Source organism: Mytilus galloprovincialis, chromosome 7 (genome assembly GCF_965363235.1).
Source record: "Mytilus galloprovincialis chromosome 7, xbMytGall1.hap1.1, whole genome shotgun sequence".
NCBI classification, from domain to species: Eukaryota; Metazoa; Mollusca; class Bivalvia; order Mytilida; family Mytilidae; genus Mytilus; species Mytilus galloprovincialis.
In genome coordinates, this window is record NC_134844.1 from 20,776,353 (window position 1) to 20,800,799 (window position 24,447).

The 24,447-nt window shown below is 30.9% G+C and overlaps 1 protein-coding gene across 3 annotated transcripts in view; it reads left to right on the plus strand.

The window, feature by feature from the left end:
- Nucleotides 1-24,447, plus strand: part of LOC143082509 (serine/threonine-protein kinase 38-like) — a 59,935-nt gene that overhangs the window by 12,282 nt on the left and 23,206 nt on the right. For all 3 annotated transcript variants that reach the window (XM_076258215.1, XM_076258214.1, XM_076258213.1), the window contains exons 2-4: nt 930-1,072; nt 18,312-18,363; nt 22,169-22,291. In XM_076258215.1, the coding sequence (XP_076114330.1) occupies nt 945-1,072; nt 18,312-18,363; nt 22,169-22,291 (303 nt within the window). In that variant the 5' untranslated portion in view covers nt 930-944. The remainder of the gene's footprint in view (nt 1-929; nt 1,073-18,311; nt 18,364-22,168; nt 22,292-24,447) is intronic.

The window sequence follows — 24,447 nt, forward strand, 5'->3', positions numbered from 1 at the left end:
ACCCTGGGGAGAATAATTGAAAATAAAAATTCAAATAAAATTCAAATAGAAATATGCAGCTAATTGAGATATGGAGATATTTCCATTAATATTTTTTTCTAAGTTGTGGTCAAAATCTGCACTAATTTGTCCATTCTGTTTTATTTACAAGACTTCTATTTGTAGCTAAAACATTTATAATTAATCAAGATTAAATCTAATGCTTATTCAACCTTTCAAAAATCTAATCATTGCATGTTATTTAAATTTTAAAAGCAACACTTTGACAAAACATTACCTTTCTTAAAGCCTTTCTAAAAGCCAATGTTGTTGTTGGTAATTGTCTTGTTTTGTATCATAATAAACCATTCAATTACTGCAATTACTGCTATAAAGGATGTGTAGGTCTGCATTAACCATCAGCAAGATCAGAACCAAAAGTCATGACATCCAAATATTGTTATTCAAATTTATCCTTGTTTTGAAACAATGATCTAGAATTATAATCTAATTTGAATAAAATGCTTTAAACTTTCTTCTCTTAACCCTCATCAGGAAAAACAAAAGGCTAACTTACTACAGATCATACCTTGCTATATGTACATTTATATATACATGTAGTATAGGGAAACTTACTGTGTCAGCAGATCCTTTGAAGTTTTCTTCTAGTACTTTGAAGATATGCATACCTGCAAATTGTACACTGTAACAGTAAAGAAAAATTCAAAGTATAAAAGTAATCCTATTTACAGGCATGACAGGGTCACTGTAACTGAATATGGCAATTTTTTGTTTGGCATTACATGTATCTATCTTCAACATTTTTGTTGTTCTGTAATCCACTACGTGCTGGTTATATGAAACCTTGTATGAACAGAGCAGTAATAAATGTAATATTTCACAATGCCATCTTTGCTGTTCACAAAACTAATGATTTATTACATTTCCAGAGTCGCCGCTCCAAGATGGCCACAGTAGGAGAACAATCACAAGTGGTCAGTAACCATACAAAAGATAAAGCAACCAAGGCAAAGGTCACTCTTGAAAACTACTACTCAAACCTTATAGAATCTTACCAAGATAGAGAAAAAAGGTAAGCTAAAGGTCATGACAAAGGTCAAAGGTCAAACTTGAAAACTACTACTCAAACCTTATAGAATCTTACCAAGATAGAGAAAAAAGGTAAGCTAAAGGTCATGACAAAGGTCAAAGGTCACTCTTGAAAACTACTACTCAAACCTTATAGAATCTTACCAAGATAGAGAAAAAAGGTAAGCTAAAGGTCATGACAAAGGTCAAAGGTCAAACTTGAAAACTACTACTCAAACCTTATAGAATCTTACCAAGATCAAGTAAAAAGCTGGTAACCTGAAGGTCATGTAAAGGTCAAGGCAAAGGTCACTGTTGAAAATACTACTGAAACCTTAGAGAATCAGTAAGATCTAGAAAAAAGTTAAATTGTGGCATATTGATATAGAGGTCATGGTGAAGGTCACAAACTACAACTTACCATTTAGATTCTTACATTTAAAAAGTACCTGTTACTTGAGAAAATCCTTTTAAAATTTATTTTATTACATGCATGTGGACAACTTCAACTAGAAAAAAAAACTGACAATGGCAGAACAAAAATTGTTGAATAATTTTGTTGAAAATCTTGTTTAAAAACATGAAGGTTTGTTCATTGATGAGTACATTAATAAGATATACAGATATACACACAATCAGTAAGTCATGCTTGTTTTAGCATTCATTGTACTTGTACAGGCTCAGTACTATTTTTATATGTAAAGTATCACTTCAATTGTTCATGATAATAAATTCAAAATGAAGTAAAAGAGGATGTAACATTAACTGCAGTTTACAAATATTGCTTATCCAAGCTACAAATAACAACAGAAATTCTATTTTGTTATGGAATTCTAAATACCCGATATTATAAGGCAAGATAGCAGCAAATTATGGATGGTATTTTAGGTCTGAAATAAGTCGATTAAATTAACATTAAGATACCAAAATGGAAATCCAATTTATATATATGTACTTTAACAATAAAGAAACTTTATTTATGGGTTATTGTAAGAATGATTTTCTGTATTCTATATATAGTAATAATTATATATGATTATTTTACCTGATTAATCAGTTTGACTGGGATGGCCAGGTGTATTTAATTAGACATCAATAAACACAAATAGGTATTTTCTTTGTGCAAAAAGATGCCTTGATAATTGTCATAAGATTCAGTATAGGATCAATTTATGTACCTATATATGGAAATATATTTTGTGATTGAAATTTCATCTGATGCTTTAGCCCTTTAATAAAACTGTAGACTTGAGGAGTAAAAATCATTCTAACTGCTATATGAGATTTATCCTGGGAGTTAATGGCCATGAATAATAAAGTCTTGTCACTATAAATGTTATGCCAGAAGCCCATACCATACGCAACTTTAATACTTTTGAATATAATGTACTAGGAAGTGGGGTTGAGAATTGAGAATAGAAAAATAAACTATGTTTTTTAAAGCCTAACCCGTTGAGCTTGTGGTGTGGTTAACAATTATAATACTTTTGAAAAGGTTCCTTGAAGCTCAAATTTATCACATCATGATATCCAAAATAGCTTATTTGGTTTTAGGTTTTAATCTTGATTGCTTTTATTAGAATTATAATATAATGTTAAAGGTAACAAGGAACACCAGAGGGTTTATTGTTTACGTAAAATTAATCATGAATTTGTTTCTCTTAATCTTAAGTTGCATTATTTGTCCAAGGGCATAATCTGTACTTCTAGTTAAGCACATATGTTAAATGTCATATCTGCAATATAATGTTTTTAAAGGAGCCAGCATTTATGATTCATACATATTAGATTTCTATATAATTTATCTTAAAGGGCATCAAAAGTTGTCTTTGCTTTCATGTTTTATACAGTATTTGAACTGGTTGTCTGTTTGTCGAAAAGATGTGCCAAGCTTGTTTTGATGCATTTTAAGGTTATTTTGAAAAAGAATTGCTTTTCTTTAATTTTAAAAGTTAGAATGAATTTTATATTTTGACTTATGGCCTTAACTAAAAGTTAAATAACATTGGTTTTGATTTGATTCTTCATACAATATGGATTTAAGAAGATGTGGCATGAATCGTATGATTGCCAATAAAACAACTCTTGACAAGAGGCCAAAATGACACAGAAATTAACAGTTACAGGTCACTGTTAACAGCCTTCAATAATAAGTAAAAACCATATTGTCTAGTCAGCTATAAAAAGCCCAGAAAAGACAAATGTTAAACATTTCAAATGAGAAGATATTTTAATTTTTTATGCAAGATTTGTTAATTTAAAAATAAGTCCATGTCAGTATAATTATATTTTTCACTTTTTTAAGATCATTTGAATAAATAGAGAAGCTAAACAATCTTGTACATGTACCAGTACATTAGATCTAACATGGACCTCTTGTTGTATTAACAAGTCTTGCATAAAAATGTAAAATAGCTTTGCATAAGAATCAAATGAAGGCCAATTATACCAATCTTTCGTGTATAATTTACATAAATCTTTAAAAAGACAGGATATTAAAACAAGTTTTTAATAACCCTGTAAATAAAACTTTAAATCTGCTGTTGGTATTTTTTTGACAAATTAGTCTGAATGATATAATGCATGTTTTAAACAAATCTGGTCTGTCATCAAACCTTAGAATTACCTTATGAATGACAGAGTCCACCTTACCACACATTTGTTTTGTAATGTGTCTCTATGACATGTGTTTTATGTTAAAAATCAAAGGGAACAGTTACAAGATTCAACAGTTTGAATAATATTAAGTTTAATTTTATTGTCTTGCTTTAAAACTATCAAAACAAGTTTAGATTGTACAAAAGATAAAAATTAATATATATTTGTTACTTCCTTGTGTTTTCATATATAGTATTCTGTTTTATGTGCTGTTAAGTCTGAACGACTTGTTCTATTCTTTAAGATTACCTGACATTAAAAAAAAAAAAAAAAAAAAAAAGAAACAAGAAACTTGTTATTCCTGAACACTTCACCATAACTTTAGATTAAATTTTGTTATTTTGAAGAGAGCCCCTGTACTTAAAATTTAGGTATTTATGTTTATGAAACAGCAAACCAACAACATAAATATACAGAAGACATCTTTAGGTTAACATAATGAAATGTATTCTTTAGCAAATTACAAAGGTCTATACTAAATATCACAATAATTTCCAACCTTGACATTTAGGGTACGATATTTGGGCCCCAATCCCAAAGAGCAGTATGCTCTTTTTTTTCCAATTTTCAGCTCTAAAATTCCAAATTGTAAATTTACATCGTGGCAAGATTTTGTTGGTGTCGTATCGTGGTTTTTGTCTACCAAGATCTTGTTCTTGTTTGCAATTCAAGCGGTTATTCCTTCTGAGGATGCATAATTTTGTACCTTATTTTTCAAAATTTTCTTGATGGGCATGTCCCCAAACCCCCTTAGCATGTTGCACACAGCTGACAGACTAATAATATTCTCCCCAATCCCCAAATCCAACATTTCATGAACATTTATTTCCATATGCACGGGCCTTGGGCCCCTTCCCCTAAGCACTAGAAAGGTTTGATCTGTATATTACCCTGAGTCTATTAAAGTTGTCATTTACAGAGACTTTCTAAAAAATCTGTCTTTTAAAACATAATTTTTAACAAATTAAACCTACAGTGGCTTAATGTAGCAAAACATAGACTAGTTTAAGATAAACAGCATGCATTTTTAATGGTCTTAATTTTGCATAGCATAGAGAAGTTCAATTTAATTCTGATCACAGTAATTGCCCTTGTATTTCATCTTTTGTTTTGTAATTTTATTATTTTTATTGCATGCACATGTTATTTGCTATTTTGATAAAAGTGGATAAAAAATTTAAAACCCAAATTTACAATGTAAAACACAAATTTTCTTTGTCATTTTTGATTTATTAAATGCTGACAGAGCATTTCTATGAGTTTACTCATTCATATGATACAGTTGTTTTTGTAACAAAAGTCCCAATGTTCCTACTTTTAAACCTTTAAACACAGTAGTGATTTAGTGTAGATAATCTTTGATGTTATAGATGGATCATTGAATGGTCCCATTGCCAAACTTAAAATCAGCTACCTATTTGATTGTACAAGATTTGGAAACTCTTTATTATACCATATGATTAAGCATGCTTATAAGTTTGTTTTTTTATGCCCCCACTATGGTAGAGGGTGCATATTCTATAAGCGTTAACATTATCCGTCCCTAGATCCTTACACACATCTTAAAATTAGCTTCCAATCTCTAACTTAAGTTTGCCTCAACCAAATGTTATGAAACTTATACTCAATACTTAAATTAATACCACAACATACAGATCAAGTTTGAATTTCACTTGCATCACTTTAAACATTTTTGAGTAATATCCCTTGATAATGTTATAGAGGGGTCATCATTAGTGTCCCATGGACAGATTCACCCTGTATTTTATTACTTTTTAACCGGATTTTTGTGACAAAAATGTCGGTTATTGATTTGGGGATGTACGGCGGGCGGGTGTGCAGTCGGGCTGTCGGGGGGGGCGGCAATCAAATGTTGTCCGTGCATTAACTCATGAACCGTTCAACCAAAGCTTTTAAAATTTTAATATGTTATTACTGACAACTATACGAAGGTCAAGTTCAATAATGGCGATTTTGACTTTTACCGTTCAGGAGTTATGGTTCTTGAAAGATTGAAAAATGGAGTTGTACGTGCATTTACGCATGAACTGTTCTACCAAAGCTTCCCAAATTTTAATATGTTGTTACTAATGAAAGAATGGAGGTCAAGTTCAATAATGACGAATTTGACTTTTACCGTTCAGGAGTTATGGTTCTTGAAAGATTGAAAAATGGAGTTTCCAGTCGTGTCCGTGCATTTATGCATGAACTGTTCTACCAAAGCTTCCTAAATTTTAATATGCTGTTACTGAAGACAAAATGGAGGTCAAGTTAAATAATGGCGATTTTGACTTTTACCGTTCAGGAGTTATGGTTCTTGAAAGATTAAAAATGGTTTTTCCCGTCGTGTCCGTGCATTTTCTCATGAACCATTCAACCAAAGCTTTTAAAATTTTAATATGTTGTTACTGATGACAAAATAGAGGTCAAGTTCAATAATGACGATTTTGACTTTTACCGTTCAGGAGTTATGGTTCTTGAAAGATCGTAAAATGGCGTTTCCATTCAGGTTGTTGCATTTACTCATGAACCATTCAATCTAAGCTTTTCAAATTTTAATATGTTGATACTGATGACAAAATGGAGGTCAAATTTGATATTGACGATTTTCACTTTCACCATTCATCAGTAATGGTTCTTGTGATATAGCCAGGACACAAATAAATGTTAATAAATCCGGTTTGCTGTCGTTGTGACAGCCTCTTGTTTAAATTCAACTACAAATACATAGTTTTGATCATGTTGATATGCACACATATGTCCAAATGGAGATTTAGTTTTGCAATCCACTTTAAAAAAAAAAATATCGCAGTTGAAAATGTATCAAACCATGAAAAAAACGGGTATCATTCTACTAACGTGTTTGATACTGTGATAAAGTAAAAATCTTCTTTCATTCCAAAAATTTGTAATTTTTACCGGCAATTAGGAAGTGATGTATATTTCCATTATAACCGATTAAGTATACAAAGAAAAAGATCAAAGGCAATGGCCATCAATCATATGTCTAGTTATATGTACTATGTAATTGTTTTTACAATATACATGCTGTGGTGAGGAATAAATCTTCCTCTAATCTCAGATCCTATAGTATATAAATGTAACTAGATGGCTTTTATAGAAATAGATATCATACTTATCTGATCTTGTCAATGATCAACAATCAGGATGTTTTTACCTGCACCTCTTACTTTCTGTGTGCATGAAGGACAGAATGATTTAGTGAACTTCTATCAGGTCTATATGGCATCTGCTATTACTATCATGGCATTTGTGTGCACCTGTCCTAAGCCAGGAACCTGATGTTCAGTAGTTGCTGTTTGTTGATGTGGTTCATATATGTGTTGCTCTCTCTTGCTTTTTAGAGATTAGACCATTGGTTTTCCCGTTTGAATGGATTTACACTAGTCATTTATGGGGCCCTTTTATAGCTTAATGTTTAGCGTCAGCCAAGTTTCCGTATCGAAGACCATATTTTGACCTTATTGTTTTTCTTTAACAAATTGTGACTTGGAAGGAGAGTTGTCTCATTGGAACTCATACCACATCTTCTTATATCTATGAAACTGTAAAGATCAACTGTTTGTTTGCTGTTTTTATAGTGGACATAAGATCTTTGCAGTATTATGAATAGGCAGCAGATGTGTCCTTGCAAAGTCTTTTGGTGGTTTTTTTTCAAGATGTTCATAGTATTTCATGATGTTCGTAGTATTTCAAGATGTTCGTAGTATTTCATGAAAATGTACTTGCATCAATCTGTAAAATCTCTTGATGTTTAAATGTAATATAAAGTTATAGAGATTTTATTTGTCTCTTGCTGATCTAATGTCAATAATGCCTGTTAGATTGTATCATGTGATTATTATACATTTCTTGCTTCATATGATGATAAAGGCAGAATCGAGATTTAGATGAACTAAATCGGACGAGAGATCATTATGCTGTTAGTTAGCAGTGAGTGCTTCATTTATGTTAGCAATGAACGATGTTGGTAGTAGTCTGTGTAATATTTGCTTTTCTTTATCCATGGACTCAGACTATGCTAGTCTGTTTTACTTTGCCTGTTGGATTGCTCTCTGTCATTTACTCAACAGATTTCTTTAGGCTTAGCCGTTGGTAGATCACTGTTCACAAATGTCGGATAATATTAAAAAGGTGGCATTATTCACTAAGAACTTCCATCATCTGTATAGTCTATATATAATATTCATTTTGGAAAACTAATTAACATTGGTAAAAAATTCCTCAAATTATTCTTATTTTGTTTATCAAACAGCTCATCAGATAGATGTGCATAAAAGCTTGGGTTATATGTCTTAAATACAGTAACCAGAGAGGAGAAAAATAAACAATTCATTGAGTGAACATATTGTCTCCAACAATACACAATGCAAGTGTTTATACAATATTTTGAACTTTATTTGTGCAATCACTGAAAATATAGAACAATATTTATATTTAATCAAGATATTAAAATTTCATAATTTTCGAATTAAACCAAAATCCCCAGAGAAATAATTACAATGTATTATAGCAGACAATCAGACTACAACATTGAAAACTTTGCATCCCATCAGGGTCTTGTACAATCAGTTTAACGATGTACAGTTCAAGTGAACCTAAGGCTTCTTCTCAATAATATCTAACTGATTTTGTTTCAGTTTGCTTAAGTTGCACTGTAACACCACTGTCACAAGATTTGGAGGATTGAGAGCTTACAAGTCACAAACATATGTAATGGCACCACGTTCTTAGTTTACCTGATCTTTTCAGTAGCCTGTAATTCAGTGGATGTTGTTGGTTGCTGTTTGTCATATTTGCTTTTTGCTACTATTTGTCACAAACTGGACAGTTGAATTTCACTTTTGAGCTGTTTCTCATTTTACCATGATTGGGGCTTTTACAGCTGACTATATGATATGGTGATTTTGCTCATTGATGAAGACAAATGTTGACTGATAGCTGCTCAAATCCACTTCATTTGATGGAGAGTTGTATCATTGGCAATCATACCACACCTCATTTTATATTAAAAGTGTATTGCCTCTTGATTGACTCACTGCATAAGCTTGTACAGCATTGATTTTAAAAGCCAAATGTTAAAGAAATGCAGCATAATGTTAATCTTCAGTGGTAAAGTGTCATACTCAGTTTCTGTTACAGGTATATTCTAACAGCATTAAAAGTTTGGATAGTTCCTGCTCTTTGTGTCTTTGAATTAAGTTTTATATCTGATGTTTACTTTTACTAGCTATAGGTAAAAAATGTATGTTCTAAACATTGACATGTTGATTGTTGTGGTTTTCACCTGTAGTCTATTATAAATTGCAGATCTATGATACAATGTGGATACATATTAATGAGGCAGCAACTGTGCAACACAAGTCTCACAGCGTTTGACATTCAGTAATAAGCAAAAACACCTTTATAATAACAAGTAGTAATTGAATTGCCATGAGTTTAAAGGAATAGCATCTTATACACATTGTTTTTTATACGACCGCAAAATTTGAAAAAATTTTCGTCGTATATTGCTATCACGTTGGCTGCGTCGTCGTCGTCCGAATACTTTTAGTTTTCGCACTCTAACTTTAGTAAAAGTGAATGGAAATCTATGAAATTTTAACACAAGGTTTATGACCACAAAAGGAAGGTTGGTATTGATTTTGGGAGTTTTGGTCCCAACATTTTAGGAATTAGGGGCCTAAAAGGGCCCAAATAAGCATTTTCTTGGTTTTCGCACTATAACTTTAGTTTAAGTTAATAGAAATCTATGAAATTTTGACACAAGGTTTATGACCACAAAAGAACGGTTGGGATTGATTTTGGGAGTTTTGGTTTCAACAGTTAAGGAATTAGGGGCTAAAAAAAGGGCCCAAATAAGCATTATTCTTGGTTTTCGCACAATAACTTTAGTTTAAGTAAATAGAAATCAATGAAATTTAAACACAATGTTAATGACTACAAAAGGAAGGTTGGTATTGATTTTGGGAGTTTAGGTCCCAACAGTTTAGGAATTAGGGGCCAAAAAGGGACCCAAATAAGCATTTTTCTTGGTTTTCGCACCATAACGTTAGTATAAGTAAATAGAAATCTATGAAATTTAAACACAAGGTTTATGACCATAAAAGGAAGGTTGGTATTGATTTTGGGAGTTTTGGTCCCAACAGAATAAGGGGCCCAAAGGGTCCAAAATTAAACTTTGTTTGATTTCATCAAAATTGAATAATTGGGGTTCTTTGATATGCGGAATCTAACTGTCATGACTGTGTATGTAGATTCTTAACTTTTGGTCCCGTTTTCAAATTGGTCTACATTAAGGTCCAAAGGGTCCAAAATTAAACTTAGTTTGATTTTGACAAAAAATGAATCAGTTAGGTTCTTTGATATGCTGAATCTAAAAATGTACTTAGATTCTTGATTATTGGCCCAGTTTTCAAGTTGGTCCAAATCGGGGTCCAAAATTAAACTTTGTTTGATTTCATCAAAAATTGAATAAATGGGGTTCTTTGATATACCAAATCTAACTGTGTATGTAGATTCTTCATTTTTATGCCCCACCTACGATAGTAGAGGGGCATTATGTTTTCTGGTCTGTGCGTCCATTCGTTTGTCCGTCCGTCCGTTCGTTCGGTTGTCCATTCGTTCGTTCGTCTGTCTGTCCCGCTTCAGGTTAAAGTTTTTGGTCAAGGTAGTTTTTGATGAAGTTGAAGTCCAATCGACTTCAAACTTGGTACACTTGTTCCCTATGATATGATCTTTCTAATTTTAATGCCAAACTAGAGATTTTACCCCAATTTCACGGTCCACTGAACATAGAAAATGATAGTGCGAGTGGGGCATTCGTGTACTGAGGACACATTCTTGTTGGTCCTGTTTTCAAATTGGTTTACACTAAAGTCCAAAGGGTCCAAAATTAAACTTAGTCTGATTTTAACAAAAATTGAAATCTTGGGGTTCTTTGATATGCTGAATCCAAAAATGTACTTAGATTTTTTATTATGGGCCCAGTTTTCAAGTTGGTCCAAATCAGGATCTAAAATTATTATATTAAGTATTGTGCAATAGCAAGTCTTTTCAATTGCACAGTAGTGCGCAATGGCAAGAAATATCTAATTGCACAATATTGTGAAATAGCAAATTTTTTTTTAATTAGAGTTATCTTTCTTTGTCCAGAATAGTAAGCAAGAAATATCTAATTGCAAAATATTGTGCAATAGCAAGATTTTTTTTTTTAATTGGAGTTATCTTTCTTTGTCCAGAATCAACTTAAATCTTTGTTATATACAATATACACTTTTTACTACCAACTGATAAATTAAAATAATCTTTACCATTCAGTGATAACAAGCAGTTTTTTTTACATCTTAATATTTTACGATGTATTTAAATGAGTAGTTATTGTTGCAAACTCCATTAGAAATTTTAATTGAGATTAGTTTTGGAATAAGGGAAAGGGGGATGTGATTAAAAAAATTGGGTTCAATTTTTCTCATTTGAAATTTCATAAATAAAAAAGAAAATTTCTTCAAACATTTTTTTGAGAGGATTAATATTCAACAGCATAGTGAATTGCTCTAAGAGAAAACAAAAATTTTAAGTTCATTAGAACAAATTCATTCTGTGTCAGAAACCTATGCTGTGTCAACTATTTAATCACAATCCAAATTTAGAGCTGAATCCAGCTTGAATGTTGTGTCCATACTTGCCCCAACCATTCAGGGTTCAACCTCTGCGGTCGTATAAAGCTACGCCCTGCGGAGCATCTGGTTTCAGTTTAGAAAGAAGTTGACAAGAATTATTTCATATCATGTGCACCTAAGGTGTGGATGTTCAATTTTATATTTTAGATCTGATCAGATTGAATTTTGGGTTTTCCGAATTAACAGTGAACTTTGGCATCTCAGAAAGGTGGAGTTTTTCTTTGAAAAATATGAAAAATAAAGATATTTGCCTTGTTATTGCACAAAGTCATATTTTTTTTTGTATTATCCAGAGCAATACATGTCACAAAATTTACTAAGTCAAGAAATAGGACAGTTTTAAATTATTTCCTGGTCTCTTTTTGGTGTTATATTTCAAGTTACATTCATTGGTTATGCACAGTCAAATAAAAATTATATGACAATTTATTTTGAATAGAGTTTTTACAAAATGCTTTATTGAGTTTTTTTATATTACGCAGTTATGGGTACAAGTAGTTTATAGATTCAGATCTTTTTTATATGCACCACTACTCCCAAATAAATATTCATGAATTTGAACTATAATGGATTTGTTTCGTGATTTTATTTACAAGGATATGAGATAAGGTGGAAACACGTAGTCGTCAGATTTGTTTTATAAAAAGAATTAATGACATATTTACCTATATATATTTTTAATTGTTTTGAAATATTAAATCTTGATGAATTTTAGATTAACATTGAATGATTTTATTCATCAGTATACCAAATGTAAATACTTTATATGGATATATATATTAATATCCCTGTTTAAAATCATGTAAATATCAAGAAAAATTGGTTTACTGGGTTATACTTCAGATTAAAGTAGTTTTAAAAAGGTTTTTTTGCAAGTCATTATACATGTAATTTATTAGGTAGTTAAGAGTATTAATAGCATACTTGATAAAATGTGAAGTACATTTTGATATTGTAAATGTTAAACCAACAGGAACCAAATGTGCATTTAATTTCTGTTTGTTTTACTACAGGTATTACTTTCATTAATTCTTGTCAAACATATATACCTCGACATGAGCATGTAATATGATTTTAGTTGAACAAAATTTTTAAATTCCTTATGAAAAAAGCAAAGCCATCAAATTTTGTGTGCATTTGAAGAGGCAAAAATCTAAATACTGGCGACAAAATATAGCTCTGGCGATTTTCTGGCTCAAACTTTTTTGGAGCTAGAGCAGCCCATTTATAAAAGCCTTGTATTTATTATCTAATCAAAAGAGGTCATTCTGCATTTGAGTAAATCAATCTTTGTTTTTGCTCAAATATACCATCTGTTTTATTATGGAGTATCGTTTTGCCATCCTTATAAATTATCTAAATAAGTCTACAAAACTTATATCATTATTGCAGGTACCAATTTTTATGGATTAAGAAAACAATTATTTGGTGCTGATTGTATTTCTTTGAACAATAAGATCTGTGATACTAACCCACCAAATCTATGGAATTAGTATCACAAGAGATCAAAGAATCCACAGTATTTATTGTTAAAATTAGATTTAAAAATAGGGACTAGGATGTGTTAATTAATTACCTAAGTAAGTTCACAGTACCCTTATTTGGGAATTCAGGTCTATATGTGGTAATTCATTATTTAATTGATGGACTATGGGCATGATCTATATACATGCATAGGATCATACTTATATTTTTTTACTGAACTTTTAGAGCATAAAGTTATGGTTACCTAATACTGTCTGGAAGATTTTGTTGACATGTTACCAGTAATGTGTATACATAAGACTAAACTCTCTTATGTCAATGATACCCTGTTATAGTTCAATCTCCTTGCATGGTTAATTCTTCTATAGATCTTTAAATGAGTATGGGTAATTGATCAAACTCTTATTAGAAAATGGTTTGGTTGCATAATTTTTACTTTGTTCATTTCATTTTGTCTATACACAGAAATATATTTATCAATATTTCTTTCAATAGACATCTTTATTACAATTTATTTCCATAACAAAATTAACTTTTATGGCTTTGAATTAATATTACAACAACATATTGCTGAAATTGTCTTTTCATGCAAAATAACATTGCCTTGAACCTCCATCAAATTATGATCTGTGATGTAAAACATGACTAAGGTGTTGGTTCTTTTAAAACAGAACTGTTTATTTATGTGAAGTTATTAATGTTTGTTTACATGAGATTTTAACTTTTTTGTAATTCTTATTAATAATAATTTTAAGTAGTTGAGACTATTTGGCTGCTAACTAGACCAAGAATTATTATAAGTACCAAAGCATCATATGAAGATGATGTATATATAATAAGTTATTCAAAAGCCGTTTAAAAAAAAGTCATCCCAATTATTGTTTTAGGGTAGTACATTAGCAATTAGAATAAATTCAACCTGTACATTTATTGAGAAGATAGATGAAAAGAAAATTTAAAATTGAGAATGGAAATGGGGAATGTGTCAAAGAGACAACAATCCGACCATAGAGCAGACAACAGCTGTCGGAATGCCACACATGGATCTTCAATGCATCGAGAAACTTATAAATTCTGACGAAATAGTATGTAAATGCAATCAATGTACTTCAAGAAAATATTTTGAAAGGCAGTTGATTAGCAATATGTATCTACATTGTATTACAACTGTGTAAAGGTGGTCAGATGTTGTAGTGTTTACATTAAATAGTAGATAGAGGATGTACATTAACCTGATGCTTTAATTAGATTATAGGTAAAGATAAATAGAAACAGGTGTGTGTTATATACCTTTGTTGATTGTTCTCACTGACCCTAGGTTAATTAATAGAGCAGTGATATAAAGCTTGGTAATCAGAACATGGAATAGAAAGAGGAGGGAAAGGCAGCAAGTAAAAAAGATATTTTACTAGCAGTTCAGAGTTCTCGAAAAGTGGTGGTCCTAGGGATTTCACCATAAAAAAATGGAACGGACCGACGCAATTTTAGTATTTTGCAATAGAAATGATAGTGAAAACCAGTAAATTTCCCTCAAGGACCACAAGCTTAGGGGAAAAAGATTTTAAGAACTCTCTAGGTGCAGATCCGGGATTTCAAAAGCCCTGGTTGAAATATTATTTCTATGGGGATAATTTAGCCTTTCGACCTCGGTTGTACTTTCACTTTTGAAAGTTTTGTAGAGTTTACATGTAAAAGAGTTATCATTTAATTTTACTATCAAAACTGCATACTTGCAAGACATATCTCTGTGTCAGCAATTTATTTTATTGCATTGTCAAAAATTCATCTTAATTTGTTTCTGGAAAATAGTTGTGTACATCTTTTTACAAGGGTTTTACAGTGTATGATTAAGATATTCTTGTTTACATCTCTGTCTTTATGAAGTTATCTATTATTGCACAATAGTTTGACTTGTTAACATGACAGAATGTTATAACTGTTGTTAGAATTGCCAGTAAATTGTCAATTGTTTGGTTTGATGGCTGTATAGATTTTTACAACACTACAGAGAGATGTTTGTGGCTTACTTAAAGTTGTTATGTTCAGTCGTAAATAAAAGTAATCAAATTATCATTAGGGTGTATGTTTTAATTAACTTAATGAAGGTCAGAAAATATAATATGACTGCATAGCACTAGATCAAACCATAGATATAATACCCACATCTAAATGTTTATACATCTAGGATCAAACCATAGATATAATACCCACATCTAAGGGTTTATACATCTAGGATCAAACCATAGATATAATACCCACATCTAGGATCAAACCATAGATATTATACCCACATCTAGGGGTTTATACATTTAGGATCAAACCATAGATATTATACCCACATCTAGGGGTTTATACATTTAGGATCAAACCATAGATATTATACCCACATCTAGGGGTTTATACATCTAGGATCAAACCATAGATATTATACCCACATCTAGGGGTTTATACATCTAGGATCAAACCATAGATATTATACCCACATCTAGGGGTTTATACATTTAGGATCAAACCATAGATATTATACCCACATCTAGGGGTTTATACATCTGGTATCAAACCATAGATATTATACCCACATCTAGGGGTTTATACATCTAGGATCAAACCATAGATATAATATACCCACATCTAGGGGTTTATACATCTAGGATCAAACCATAGATATAATACCCACATCTAGGGGTTTATACATCTAGGATCAAACCATAGATATTATACCCACATCTAGGGGTTTATACATCTAGTATCAAACCATAGATATAATACCCACATCTAGGGGTTTATACATCTAGGATCAAACCATAGATAGTATACCCACATCTAGGGGTTTATACATCTAGGGGTTTATACATCTAGGATCAAACCATAGATATAATACCCACATCTAGGGGTTTATACATCTAGGATCAAACCATAGATATAATACCCACATCTAGGATCAAACCATAGATATTATACCCACATCTAGGGGTTTATACATCTAGGATCAAACCATAGATATTATACCCACATCTAGGGGTTTATACATCTAGGATCAAACCATAGATATTATACCCACATCTAGGGGTTTATACATCTAGGATCAAACCATAGATATTATACCTACATCTAGGGGTTTATACATCTAGGATCAAACCATAGATATAATACCCACATCTAGGGGTTTATACATTTAGGATCAAACCATAGATATTATACCCACATCTAGGGGTTTATACATCTAGGATCAAACCATAGATATTATACCCACATCTAGGGGTTTATACATCTAGGATCAAACCATAGATATTATACCCACATCTAGGGGTTTATACATCTAGGATCAAACCATAGATATTATACCCACATCTAGGGGTTTATACATTTAGGATCAAACCATAGATATTATACCCACATCTAGGGGTTTATACATCTAGGATCAGACCATAGATATTATACCCACATCTAGGGGTTTATACATCTAGGATCAAACCATAGATATTATACCCACATCTAGGGGTTTATACATCTAGGATCAAACCATAGATATTATACCCACATCTAGGGGTTTATACATTTAGGATCAAACCATAGATATTATACCCACATCTAGGGGTTTATACATCTAGGATCAAACCATAGATATTATACCCACATCTAGGGGTTTATACATCTAGGAACAAACCATAGATATTATACCCACATCTAGGGGTTTATACATCTAGGATCAAACCATAGATATTATACCCACATCTAGGGGTTTATACATCTAGTATCAAACCATAGATATAATACCCACATCTAGGGGTTTATACATCTAGGATGACAAACCATAGATATTATACCCACATCTAGGGGTTTATACATCTAGGATCAAACAATATTACTTCTTGTCGTGCAGTGTTGTTCAACAGTTTGATTGGAAATCTGCATTTTGAGAGCACAAACATATTTGATTTCCATTCTGACAGATTAAGAAAATATGTGCTGTCTATTGCCTAGAAGACAAGTGGTATAAGAAACAATTACTTGTAATTAAAACTTCTATTTTGATGTCAAATTGTTTTCCCATACAATACATTATAAGTGTTTATTTTGAATATTTCAAGTGTTAAATGTAATATTAATTTTTTTTGATTTCGGATCCTTTCCAGTATACTTATATACCATGTGTTATATTATGATTTTAATGAACCCCATGGAAAATTGACCCTAGGTTAGATTTTCAGCCATGGAATATCCCCTCATGAAAAAATTGTCTCCCCTGTATGGAAAATGGATTCAATAGATTTTAAGTGATCGGCCAACAGAAGCAAACAATTTTGAAAATTTGTTGAAGAAGTGAAGATTTAGAAATGAAATCACAAGAATAAAATATTTATGAGAATTTTTTAATGATAAGGTTCTCAGGGAATATAAATAAATATGAATGACATCTTAAATATAAGGATGTGATATCACAAATGTATATGAATCATAAATATTTATGTATTGAGTGTAGTAAAATGTAAGTTAAGTCTGTTTCTCAGTAGTCACTCAGATGGAGGAAATTCTGTCTGGAGAATTTATACAGGATGTATTTATACTGGTTAACCTCTGTCTGTCTGACCATCCCATCAAATTATAGTCACACTTTTCTCAGAGCTTCCTGAAATTTGGTATCAAGCTTTATGCAAGCATGCTTTACTGTGTGATATATTTTCAGAGTCTTCAAATCAAATTTTCGTGTGCAGAATACTACTTATATTCTTACACATTTTGGCCATATATAAAAAAAAAATCACAGGAACTCTAAATCAAGCTTTTTGAAGAGTTTCAGTTTTTATGTTTAAAGCATGTTATACTATGTGATGCATTTCCACAATGTTTCTTATTATTTTCCTGTTTTACTAAATACTAAAAGCAAGATTCTCATCAGTTCAACTTGTTATATTTGTTTTTTCTGTTCTAATTCATGCTCTAAATATTTTGGACCTGAGATAAAAGTTAATATAACCCAGTCTTGACATAGAGATTCCGAAGATGTTTTTGACGTTGCTATAGGTGGTCTTTTGGTCCAATAGTTGTTGAAGCATTACTGGTCTGGACAGTATTTTAGCAGTCCTGTAACTTAGGAGTATTATAAAAAATCTTACATCTACACTGGTCATTTGGTTCAGTAATTGATGACATTTAACTGAACTCTGAGACTGGTCCAAACCATTTATTACTGGACATTGCTACATGTCTGACAGACCTTGGGAATGACTCCTTTCCTAAAAGTACTGTATGAATAAGTAAATATCAGGGACTATCCAGTTTAAAGCATTATCTCTTACATTTTTAAGCTAGTCAAAACAAAAATACAAAAAAAATCAAACATTCTATTCTTCTTAATTCAAAAAATTAAAAGTTCTTATTTTTTTCTCTTTCTAGATACAGAATTTTAGAACATTCCATGGACAAAGATGGCCTGACAGAAGAACAGGTAAATATATATGCATAGTAGCTCTGATATTGGCTGGTGTAGATGCGAATTATTTACCAGTGTATGGAAAAGTTGTAAATGATTTTTTCGCACTTTAATAATGTATAAATGAAGATCAAACAAGTTTCATGATAGTTGTCACAGATGTTTATAAATAGTTACCTTAAAAGTTTTATATTTATACTATTTGTTTATCATAGTAAAAATCATTACATACATGTGTCTGAATAAATGTGACATCCTCAGAAATTAAGGTCATGATATAAAAACAAGCAGTAATGAAATGTTTCATGTATATGCTTTTAACTCCTAATTACATTTATGTAAATGCATGTTAATTAAAACTGTAAAACAAAGGAAGTTGATGTTCATGATATAGATTTGACAGAGATGTCGAGGACTTTTACATTTGATTAATTAACCTTCTTTACAAAAAAATACTTGAGGTTTATCACCTTCCCCAAATACAATTTATATCAATTATACCAATTTTAATATTTTGAGAAAAAAAACTTAAGCACATGTTTAACCCCTTCACATTCTTTATGTGCCTGTCCCGTGACATGAGCCTGTAATTCAATGGTTGGGTTTGGCTGCTTTCTGCCATATTTGTTTTTCATTGTTGATTTGAATGAAATAAGGTTGCTGGTCTTCATTTAAATTGTTTCATATTTTGTCATGTTTTAGGCCTTTAATAGCTGACTATACAGTATGTTTTTTATGCTGATTGTTGAATGTCCTATGGTGACCTATTGTTGGTTACATCCATGTCTAAACCAACAATAAAAAGTAACTTCACTTCCAGCTGCAGGGTAATACCCTTTTGAGGTTAACAATTTTGATTATATCACCTTTTCAACAGGCCATAATTGTATAATGTAACCAGCTTTCTAATTGTATAACTTTGACCTTTCTTGTGGAATGAATATAATTACCACTTTCATTTATTGTAAGATCTCTCAAATATAGTAAATAAGAATAAATTTTTAATATTATCAAAACCCTGATGAATTCAAGAATTGTGTTTAATGCTGACTTACAGTACCATTCATGTACATGGCATGTAAGATTCTGAAAGTTTTCAGTTTCAAATTAAGTTTATCTTAAGAACATCAATGCTTGGTAGTAACGCATTACACTTGTTTATTTAAGAGTATCAATACTTGGTAGTAACACATTACACTTGTTTATTTAAGAACATCAAGGCTTGGTAGTAACACATTACACTTGTTTATTTAAGAACATCAATACTTGGTAGTAACACATTACACTTGTTTATTTAAGAACATCAAGGCTTGGTAGTAACACATTACACTTGTTTATTTAAGAACATCAATGCTTGGTAGTAACGCATTACACTTGTTTATTTAAGAACATCAAGGCTTGGTAGTAACACATTACACTTGTTTATTTAAGAACATCAATGCTTGGTAGTAACACATTACACTTGTTTATTTTAGAACATCAAGGCTTGGTAGTAACACATTACACTTGTTTATTTAAGAACATCAAGGCTTGGTAGTAACACATTACACTTGTTTATTTAAGAACATCAAGGCTTGGTAGTAACACATTATACTTGTTTATTTAAGAACATCAAGGCTTGGTAGTAACACATTACACTTGTTTATTTAAGAACATCAATGCTTGGTAGTAACACATTACACTTGTTTATTTAAGAACATCAATGCTTGGTAGTAACACATTACACTTGTTTATTTAAGAACATCAAGGCTTGGTAGTAACACATTACACTTGTTTATTTAAGAACATCAAGGCTTGGTAGTAACACATTACACTTATTTATTTAAGAACATCAATACTTGGTAGTAACACATTACACTTGTTTATTTAAGAACATCAATACTTGGTAGTAACACATTATACTTGTTTATTTAAGAACATCAAGGCTTGGTAGTAACACAGTACACTTGTTTATTTAAGAACATCAATACTTGGTAGTAACACAGTACACTTGTTTATTTAAGAACATCAATACTTGGTAGTAACACATTACACTTGTTTATTTAAGAACATCAAGGCTTGGTAGTAACACATTACACTTGTTTATTTAAGAACATCAAGGCTTGGTAGTAACACAGTATACTTGTTTATTTAAGAACATCAAGGCTTGGTAGTAACACAGTACACTTGTTTATTTAAGAACATCAATGCTTGGTAGTAACACATTACACTTGTTTATTTAAGAACATCAATGCTTGGTAGTAACACATTACACTTGTTTATTTAAGAACATCAATGCTTGGTAGTAACGCATAACACTTGTTTATTTAAGAACATCAAGGCTTGGTAGTAACACACTTGTTTATTTAAGAACATTAAGGCTTGGTAGTAACACATTACACTTGTTTATTTAAGAACATCAATGCTTGGAAGTAACGCATTACACTTGTTTATTTAAGAACATCAATGCTTGGTAGTAACGCATTACACTTGTTTATTTAAGAACATCTATGCTTGGTAGTAACGCATTACACTTGTTTATTTAAGAACATCAAGGCTTGGTAGTAACACATTACACTTGTTTATTTAAGAACAACAACGCTTGGTAGTAACACATTACACTTGTTTATTTAAGAACATCAAGGCTTGGTAGTAACGCATAACACTTGTTTATTTAAGAACATCAATGCTTGGTAGTAACGCATTACACTTGTTTATTTAAGAACATCAATGCTTGGTAGTAACGCATTACACTTGTTTATTTAAGAACATCAAGGCTTGGTAGTAACACATTACACTTGTTTATTTAAGAACATCAAGGCTTGGTAGTAACACATTATACTTGTTTATTTAAGAACATCAAGGCTTGGTAGTAACACATTACACTTGTTTATTTAAGAACATCAATGCTTGGTAGTAACGCATAACACTTGTTTATTTAAGAACATCAATGCTTGGTAGTAACGCATTACACTTGGTAGTAACGCATTACACTTGTTTATTTAAGAACATCAAGGCTTGGTAGTAACACATTACACTTGTTTATTTAAGAACATCAAGGCTTGGTAGTAACGCATTACACGTGTTTATTTAAGAACATCAAGGCTTGGTAGTAACGCATTACACTTGTTTATTTAAGAACATCAAGGCTTGGTAGTAACGCATTACACTTGTTTATTTAAGAACATCAAGGCTTGGTAGTAACGCATTACACTTGTTTATTTAAGAACATCAAGGCTTGGTAGTAACACATTACACTTGTTTATTTAAGAACATCAAGGCTTGGTAGTAACACATTACACTTGTTTTAATGATCATTATCAATGTTTGAAACTTTTTTGGTGACTTGAAAGTTAAAAAGTCCTTGAGAACTTAAAAAATGATGGTATGGCATAAACTCAAATTATTCCCAATAACAAATCATACCTGATCATATGTTGCAGTATGTTTTAGCCATGTGGAAGGAGTGCCATCAAAACAAAAATATGGAATATTGTGTGTTAAGATATCATCTTTGGTTTCGGTGATTGATAGTTTCATTGATTGGTTGATTGTTATCGAATATTAATTGACAAATGTTGTGTGAACAGGAAAATTCATTAATATATGAACCAATGGTTTTGGTCATTGTTAGATGCTTATATTTGATAAAATACTGTAGTGCTATTTAAAGCATTTTGCATAAAATGACTGCACTAATAATGCACCTGGAAATTGTCATACTTAAAAGAGGGGAAACAAATCAATTTAATTGAGAAATTCATTTTGCTTTGAGTAATGCATGCTCATTGTTAGAAAAATAGTTTATATAAATATATACAATATTTCAACATCTTTGCAGAAACAAGACCTAAGACAACAGCATGCTGTCAAAGAAACAGAATTTCTACGTCTAAAGAGATCGCGGCTAGGAGTAGATGACTTTGAACCTCTTAAAGTTATAGGTCGAGGAGCTTTTGGAGAGGTAGGTTAGGTTGTTACATGATAAGTATAACAATACTGCAGTCTGCACCAAAAACTTTTTCAACTTCTAGTCCAAAGACCAACATTCTGACTTTTTTCTTATTGGTCCAAACAAAGTTTTGCAAAATCTTACTAGTCCAAATGAAATTTTACTAGTCTGGGGCATCAGACTTGTGACTAACCGTGCAGACTGATACTGTTACAGAAAATTAGAACGAATGATGCCAGCCGTGTGAGTATATCAGAAATATAAGGAATTCATTGAGTTATGATTTTAGACTCTCTCTATATACTGGCACAGAAATCAAATATATTTTAAATGATATCTACTTGATTCTCATGAAATTAAGACTTTTTAAGTTTTTGAAAAATGCATTGCAGTTTTCAGAAATTTATGTAAAAACAATTGATTATTTGTTTCCTCAACATGTTCCTGTATACATTTTAATAACATTATTAATTAGTAATCATTTCAAAATATGAATTCTCAATATAAAGCATAAACAGTTTTGCATTTGTAAAAACTGAGAAATATTCAATAGAAAAGGAGTTTGAAGATTAATGATAATTTCCAAAAACCAAACAAAACTGTATGTCTAAGTGTAATCAGGAACAGATCTCTCACAATTTCTGTAGTATTTAAAGCATCACAAAAGTTTTTGAATTTACAATAAAAATGTACACACAAATATTATGTTTGAACTTTTGAACTTGTTGTTCTTATTGAAATTATTGTATTAAAATAAGATAGCGGGACTGGAGAAAATATGCTTTAGATGTATACAGGTAGCATTGCTTATAAATAACAAGACAATTCTTTGAGTCAATTAAAGATAAGGATATATATTAAATATTACTGATAAGTTGTCCATCAAAAGAATATTGAGCAACAATATCATTAAATAAAATAATCATTATTCACTGCCAGAATGGAGTTTAGTTGCATTAAGTGACAATGTGTAAGATTAACAATAAATACATGTACCAGGAGATTTATAAATCAGTTGCTTTCTATAACTTTTACAAAACACAATGATTCAGCATGAATTTGACCCTATCCCCAAGTATAATATTGCATCAATAATACATAAACCCTACACAGATGTCTACAGATAATAAAACATCATTACCTGTATTCATTAATATCTACTATGACCAGGATTCCTGTATACATTTTCAATCATTTAATGATTTTAATTTACATGATAAAAAGTTATTGAAATCAGTCAATGGATTTTCAAGCTGTGTCTTATTGGAGTTGAATGACACAGATATCAAAATTAGACTGATAAAAAAAAAGTTTGATAAAATCGTAAGTCCTTGTTTTTTTAAAGTCCAAGGGTGTTTTGAATAATGTCAATAAGATTGTAAGTCCTTGATTTTTTTTACTGTCCAAGGGTGGTTTGAATAATGTTGTAAATTTTGTTGATTTAATTGGTGTAAAGTGATTGACTTTTTCATTGATATAGTGACTTTAGACTACAGTTTTACTATATTACTGTAATAGTAAATAGCCTTGTGTTGTATGGTTATACATGTAATTCAGTTTTATAATGCTCAACCATGTCTTCCAAAAAAGGTATTGAGTTGATTAATCACATATAAATTAAGTAGAAATTAATGGCAGAAAAAGGAAGATTATATATAACAAAGTAAAAAGATTAGATACAGAAGGGGGAAATAGTTGAAGGAAATTACACAGTTATTTTTGACTATTTAAGTAGTATTTTGTAGTGATCCTGTTAATGATATCCCGCTAACTCCTTCCTGTCTATATAAAACTATCATAAATATAAATTTATACAAATTGTTTTAAAACATTTATTTCCTTACTTCATATTTATTTCTTCCAGAACATTAAAAAAATTTAAAAGGAAATCTTATTCGCAAAATTTTAATTAAGTCATGAATTTTATTAGAGTGACACACCCTGAATAAAGTTATGGACCCTTTCATGCTAATTAAAGTTTTGATTTCTCATAGATTAAGTGCTCTATATAATGTTTGAAGTATCAAAGATCAATACAATCCATGCATATTTTACCATATTGGAAAAGTAACATGCCTCGAACAGACATGTAGGCATCAGGTTCTGGTTTAGTTTTGGACACTGGTTATTAGATGTCTCTGAAAAATATCTCCATTGTAATTTCCCAT